This window comes from Miscanthus floridulus, chromosome 15 (assembly GCF_019320115.1).
Source record: "Miscanthus floridulus cultivar M001 chromosome 15, ASM1932011v1, whole genome shotgun sequence".
NCBI classification, from domain to species: Eukaryota; Viridiplantae; Streptophyta; class Magnoliopsida; order Poales; family Poaceae; genus Miscanthus; species Miscanthus floridulus.
In genome coordinates, this window is record NC_089594.1 from 31,438,988 (window position 1) to 31,446,342 (window position 7,355).

The 7,355-nt window shown below is 44.4% G+C and overlaps 1 protein-coding gene across 2 annotated transcripts; it reads left to right on the forward strand.

The window, feature by feature from the left end:
* Positions 1-682: 682 nt before the first annotated feature.
* LOC136508429 (uncharacterized) lies at positions 683-7,079 on the forward strand. Of its 2 annotated transcripts, XM_066503097.1 has the most exons (7): positions 683-868; positions 3,379-3,464; positions 3,808-5,261; positions 5,436-5,672; positions 5,750-5,919; positions 6,002-6,392; positions 6,471-7,079. In XM_066503097.1, the coding sequence occupies exons 1-3, from the start codon at positions 866-868 to the stop codon at positions 4,889-4,891; spliced, it is 1,173 nt and encodes a 390-aa protein (XP_066359194.1). In that variant the 5' UTR covers positions 683-865; the 3' UTR covers positions 4,892-5,261; positions 5,436-5,672; positions 5,750-5,919; positions 6,002-6,392; positions 6,471-7,079. The 2 variants fall into 2 exon arrangements, with proteins under 2 accessions (XP_066359194.1, XP_066359193.1); XM_066503096.1 differs by having other exon boundaries at positions 3,808-5,672.
* The last annotated feature ends 276 nt before the right edge of the window (positions 7,080-7,355 follow it).

Sequence of the window (7,355 nt, forward strand, 5' to 3'; positions counted from 1 at the left end):
ACTATTTACATTAGCAAACCATATTATTTTTATATTTAGCTATCAACATTAGAATACTAAAAATCATCCGATAGTATTATAATATTTATTAATTATATTAGTAAATATAAAGAGTATAATTTCAGCTTGCATTCCGGTAGCAAGCCGGGGCGTTCTTCTAATGTGATAGACAAGGATGCACGGCCATTGACCACCGACGGGGCAGTCAAATCCGGCAAGGATGCACGCCTGCACCACCGCAGGACACGCGGCCGCTCGCCGAAGCAGCAAGCAGCAGAGCTACATGGGCTGAACAGGACTAAAAAATATGACTGCGCCACCTGAGCCCATTGTGACTTCTAAGGGCCTGAAGCTCCTAAAATTTCTATTGCATTGAATATTTGATATATGAATAGAGTATTAAATATAAATTAATTATAAAATTAATTACATAACTTGTAGCTAATTTATGAGATGAATCTTTCAAACCTAATTAGTATATGATTTGACAACATGATGCTACAATAAACATGTGCTAATAATAGACTAATTAGATTTAAAAAATTTATCTCGTAAATTAATCTCTATCTATATAATTAGTTTTATAATTAATTTATATCTTTATTAGTATCGAAATATTTAATACGATATGAATGACTAAAAAAACCAAACGTCCCTGACAACCAAGAAACCAACCGGGGCACTCACCTTCCTCTAATCCTCTCCCCCATCGTCTGCCTCCCCTCTCTTCTCTCCGGTGTCCCCTGGTTTCTTTCGAGTGAAGAGAGAGAAAGAGTGGCCGTCTGGCCGAGCAGGGTTCGAGAGGATATTGAAGAAGTATTGCGCTCTGGGAGGAGTGGAGCTGGCGCCTTCAAAATCTGCTACGATGGTACGTTTCCAATCCCCCTCGCGGTTTCTTCTCCTGTCTTTGTTACCGGGCGGATTTGGCTGCCGATGTCGTCCCTGGAGCCGGAGAGAAGAGTTCTTGCAGACTGGGTGTGCGTGGACATGGGGACATTTGGGCATGGTACCCCCCGGCCTTGATCTGAATGATCCCCGCTGTGCAACCGCGGATGGGGTCCGTCGGTGTTGGGAGGAGCATTGTTGTCTTGTCCTATTATTCCTTTAGTTTTTGTACTCTGGCATTCAATCGAGGATGGAGATTTGTGTTGTGGCCACTTTAAAGTTCAAGCCCCTTCCACTGTCTGGTTTATGTACCGCCGTTTTATGTGCATATAGGATCCAAATCGAAATCAGTAGTATAATAATATACTTCCTCAATGGCTGCTGGATTGAATGCTGCGTGGGCATTTCTTGTCAGCGAAGCTCCACTGTTTGTGCATGGCTGCTTAGGTGTTGATTACCCACTGAACTTTGATACAAGGGGATATGGTGTACGTTGTTCGCTGATGATATAGTGTTAGTGGACGAAAACCAGGCGGGAGTAAATAGGAAACTACCTTGAGTCTAAAGGTTTTAGACTGAGCAGAACTAAAACCGAATACATGAGATGCGACTTTGGCGGAGTTGTACAGGAGGAGGGAGATGCGAGTTTGGAAGGTCAAGTAGTGCATAAGAAGGATACCTTTCGGTATCTGGGATCGATGCTACGGAGGGATGGAGATATTGATGCGGACGTTAGCCATAGAATCAAAGCAGGGTAGATCAAGTGGTGACAAACTTCTGGCATTCTCTGTGATAAGAGGGTACCACAAAAGCTAAAAGGCAAGTTCTATAGAAGGGTGATTAGACCGGCTATGTTGTATGGAGCAGAATGTTGGCCTATAAAGATTCGACATGTTCAACAACTCAGTGTTGTAGAAATGTGTATGTTGCGATGGATTTGCGGTCACACAAGAATGGACCGAGTTCAGAACGATGATATACGTGATCGTCTAGGGGTAGCACCAATTGAAGAAAAGCTTGTCCAACATCGATTGAGGTGGTTTTGCTATGTCCAAAGGAGACCTCCAGAGGCACCAGTGCATTGTGGAGTCCTAAGCCAAGCTAATAATATGAAGAGAGGTAGATGAAGACCGAAATTGACATGGGAGAGGCAATAAAAAGATATTTGAAAGTTTGGGATATACCTAGAGATCTATGTTTAAATAGGAGTACTTGGAAAGCAGCTATTGAAGTGCCTGAACCGTGACTTGGGGCTGTTGGTGGGTTTCAACTCTAGCCTACCCCAACTTGCTTGGGACTGAAAGGCTATGTTGTTGTTGTTGTTGTACTCTATCAGAACCATGATTAATGGGGTCAACTACATGCCTCCGCATGTCATTAGTCCATAGATGGACCATTGGGTTAATAGAGCATCAGGCGCCACCTTTGGCAACAAACAGAGCAACTTTCTTTTGCTCGGTAACTCTGTAGTGAGGCGTGCAAATGCAGTATGGTTTAATTTTATTCATTGTGAAAATACTCTCATATATGTAACTCTTCTCATTTAAGAAGATAATATATATTTTTTAGATATTGCTAGCAAAGTTTTTTTTTTGGATGGATTTATGTTTGTGATTGGAGGAAGTATTTAACTCTGATACCAAATTGGGTATTGGATATATGATATATGATATATGATATATGATTATGATGCTTGCTATTTGTTGGTTTAGTCAACCTGCAAATGCTGTATTTCACAAGAAAATTGCATCTAACGTAATGTCTACCTGATATGGTGAGTATGTTTCGGTGCCATCTTAAACTATTACTGCTGTAGTTTCATCTTTTATTTCCAAATTAGTCATTACTATATTTTGGTATGGTTTTTATAAACTAGGTTATATTCAGTATTTCGGACAAATGTTTCATTGTGATGTTTATCTATCTCCCAACATTCTGGTCCAGTTAATTTTGAAGGTTTCCAGCCGTAACATATTTATCGCTAAACTATTTCTTATTTAGGTTTGATATAAATAATTAAGATCAGCTAGAGTTTGTTGGCTGACTACCGGTCTTTACCTCTGGCTCGGTTTCTAAATTTACTGTGTTAACCTTCCTTAAGATTGCGATTATACAAGTCTAACTAGACTCTAGCTCACTCAATATATCTAGATGATGGCCTCACTGCTATGCTCATGCTAGCATCAGACTAATTGTTACTATACTAAGGACAAAGCTATGGCTTGCCCGGACATTAACTTTTGGCACTTGAGAACTATGCAGGATATCTATCTAGAGCGTTTCTTAATTTATGTTGCATACAAAAAACCGAACCAAATGTTATGGGTTGCAGCTGATCTTTAATCATCAATGGCCTAGTATATCATAACTAGTGAACTTGGATATTGTATTGTATCAGAAAAACATGAGAATGCATCAGACTACTTTAAGGTTTTATTGTTCTTTACTTTCTATAGTTGATAATTTATAACAAACACCTTGGCATTTCTGCAGAATGCTGTGTGTGAAGTGTGTGGAGCTATTGGTTTTGAACGTCTCCTGTTATGTTGCAGTGACTGCAAGGGAGCTCATACACACCAGTATGTGACTTTTCATCCTAAGGATACCTAATTGTTAATGTTGCAGCAATATGAACACATAATTACCTGGTACATCTGTTTTTTGAAGTATTGTATTGCCACAATCTAGTGAAGGCCTTATCTGTACCTTTAAACATATTTTGTTGAATACATTATTTATGTTTGGCTTGTTAATGGCCATAGTCAATAATAGATTGTTCTCTTTTGAAAGTTTTTTTTTATATAGATCACATCAAATGCGCTACTTCTGCATTTTAGTTATGTTAGCACTACATGTTTAGCTTTCTTTTCTGGATCAAAAAGATTATGGGCCATCTTTTTCATGGCTTCGTCATTGGTGCAGGTACTGTTTGAAAGAAGTTGTCCTTGATGCATCTTTAGAAGACTGGTTTTGTGATGAATGCAATCAAAGGCATAATGAAAGTTCTCACAGCAGTTCTTTAGGGAAGGTGTCAAGTGAAAGGCCATCAAATCATGCTCAATTTGACTCCATATCACAGCAGCCATTTACCAGGTCGTGGAGTGGCTCGCGTCACTCCAGCAGCATCAAGGCTGCCACCAAGATGTCGATGTCCCATCCCACTGCTGGGATCCCTGCAGCGAACGAGGGTGGCGTGCGCTCCTCCCTGGCCCGGGATTCCTACATCGGGGACTTCTTCGACCCCATCGCTTCCGAGCCTCAGTCTGAGCCTGCCCATGAGCGATGGGATCCCATGCGCTCAGAGGGGCTGGTCGTCCTCGAGAAGTCTCCGGGAGTGGGGGCCTCGGTCAGTGCTGACTGGTTTGACGACACCTCTTGCAAGCCGTGCTCCCCGCCCGGGCCTTCACTTGGGCTTTTGGGATCACTTCTTGGAAGTGATCAAGGCCTGTTCGATGGCGGTGGCCTATGCAGGCCGCGACGCTGGCCATCTCCTTCGGTTCAAAGGTCGAGCAATTCACCTGGTGGGCGGTCTAGCTCGTGTTTGGGTCTTGATGAGATGGACGGGTCCTCTAAGACCGTCGTGCTTGTGGTGTCACAAGGCGTGGCACCGGGCACGGACTCGGACTCAGCAGGCCCAAGAATGGACTCCCAGGATGTAAGGGCGTCGTCGGAGGTCGTGCTACCAGGTTCCCCTTCAGCCCTCACCCGAGAGTTCGCAAGGCGTGTCACGGCACCGTTGCAAACCCCGGTCCTCAAGGCCCCGCCTCGACGTCGGTCTTGCCGCTCACCACCATCGGCTTCCCTTCATCGCAGCGGCCGTCTCGCGGCCAAATCCCACTTGCGTGCCGCGAACGCCACCCTCCAGGCGCAGAAGGTGCTCTTGTGGAAGTGGGATCCCGCAACCCCCAAGCAGCATCTGGCTCCTCAGGCGTTGAACGCTTTCCACAGGAGCCGCTTGACTCGTCCAAGAGGCAAGCACTGCGGGTGCTGTTCAAAGTGGACCTGACAAATGTGAGCTCTTGCTCGAGGATGCTTGTTAGCTTCGACAGCCTCCCTTTTGCTCGATGCCATTAGTGTGTGATTATGGCAATTATGGCTGTTGTCGTCATCTCGTCGCAAACTTTTCATGTAAATTAGGCCTCAGTCTGTTTTATGTGTTGAGTCACTCCCTGCTTGGTAATCCCTGGATTACCTGGGATGGTTGTAACCAGTTAACCTCTTCTTCAACTTAATGAAATACGTGTCACAAGGTCACGTTTTACCACTGGAATCAATTTTGCTGCTCCTGCACCCCCTCAATCTCCTGCCACTGGAATCACTCAGGTGCATAAACTCCCTAATCCTAGTTTGGGTCTTTGCATCTCCCAGTATGAAAGGTAACCCAATAGCCCGATGCCTATCTTGTTTCATTTTTTTTAGATTTCGATTCAATGATTTTTTACTTTTCGAGCAGCTGCATAATTCACCACATTGGTAACTTTCCAGAACAAGGCATCCCATACACTAAGCATCACAAACACAGCTTCTGAATTTTACATATTTGCTTTCAGGACCTTGGTCCCACTGGGAGAAAAGCCTTGGCTCCAATTAGGTGTCAAGATTTCCGTTCAGCGTGTAGTCTCGAAGCGGAGGCTGGAGCCTTGGCTGTGTGTCTGCCGTCGCATGTTCAGAGTAATGTGATCACACACAACCAACCGGCCCCAGAACATGATCCAGCAACCTCTGTTTCCCCTTCGCTTGCTCAAATAACAGACACTGTCGAGGCTGCCACTATCCGAATAGTGGAGGTAATTTGATAAGATTGTTTATTTCTTTGTATCCATATATATCTTCTGATGCTTACAATTTTTCCCCTGGTGTTCAGAACTTTCAAAAGATGTTGCCGATTCTTGAGAGTTGAGAAGGATCTGGTGGCTATGACTGAGAAAGCTGCCCAGAATGATGCTCTCAAGGCTAAGGTTGAGGCTCTCCAAGGGCAACTCGACGTGAAAAAATCACTGGCCCTCTTGAAAGAAAGAATGGCCTCTGCTGATGGTAAGCTTCTCCTTGTGATAATCGTGGTCTCAATCGCATTCAGCTGCATTGGTGATGCTTGTCTTTCTGTGTTTGCATCCAGCCAAGCATAACAATACGAAGACCCAATGTGAATCTCTCAAGAGCCAGGTCAAGGAGATTCCCGTGCTTAGATCCAAGATTGGTTCTCTGGAACAGGAGAAAAATGCTCTACAAGTCGAGCACAGCACTCTGAAGACCCAATGTCAAGCTCTCCAGAGCCAGGTTGAGGAGATCCCTGGGCTTAGATCCCAGGTTAAAACTCTGGGTGAGGTTGGAACTGCTCTCAGAGGTGAGAAAGCAGGGCTGGAGGCCGAATTGAAGCCAGCGAGACCAGAGTTGGAGAAATGTCAGTTTGAGGTGAAATCCTTGAGAAAGAGGATTCAGACGCTTGGAGGAGGAGGAGGAGGCTGCTTGGCTTGGCTCGGGGGAGCATCATAAAGCTGCTATTACTGGTAATCTCCTCCAGTCGGTCATCAGGGTTATGATTTGGTAAAGAAATCTTCTTAATCTTTCTTGGTTCTTGTTTACAGCTTTTGAAGTCAAGCAGGATAAAATGATCCGGGATAAGTCTGCACAGGTTCTGAAATCGAAACTTTTCATGCCGAGCTGAAGAAATTCAAAAGCCAGGTGGAGTCCTACAAGAGCCAGCTGAAGGCTGCTAAGCTTCAGAAGAAGGCAGCAGTGGACAAAACTAAAGACTTCCAAAGAGAAAGCCAAATGCCACCTGATCGATACTCTCACTTCCTGTTCAGGCTACCTTTTGGCGCTTGTTCAGTCTGCCAATCCAGATTTCGACCCCTCCAGCATCGACTGGGCCTTCCGTCGTACAGATCCTGATGCCGAAGCTCTGATAGAGAGAAACATGGGTATTGTTTGGGGATTTGTTCAGAAGTTTGTCACGGATGTTGGGGTGGGTCACCGAAGCCTACCAAGGAAGAGGCCCAGGAAGCCCAACACACATATCGCAGGCCCAGAATGAAGCAAATAGTTAGGCCCTGCTGCGTCTTGTTTGTAACAGAGAGGGAAAGGAGAAATCGGACTTTGGTTGTTGCCGGTTGCGAGTGGCGAGCGGCGGCTTGAGTTGCCGGCGGCGACCACCTCCAGTTTTTATTTGTTTGTTATACTTTCCTTGTCATAATCATTTCTCATACATATTTGTGTAATGTTTTTTCTTTTCACAAAGACCCAACGCCACAGCCACACAATCTGCATAATTCACAAACAAAAGTTTTTTTGAATACAGGTGAAGTTTATAGTATGAGTAATTGTTCCTAATTCATTTTGAAAGATAAAAATGACTTGGAGTCTGTTTGGATTCTCTAGAGGAATTGGTTACGATATCCGGAGGACCAAATTCTTATTTGGCACGCATGCATCGATACCCCAAGCATTGCACATGCGAGGTCGCCGGCGAA

Excerpts from the sequence above, each read along its gene's own strand:
- LOC136508429 (XM_066503096.1), top strand. Across the intron at positions 3,465-3,807 it reads AAGGGAGCTCATACACACCA|GTACTGTTTGAAAGAAGTTG; the intron begins GTATGTGACTTT and ends TCATTGGTGCAG.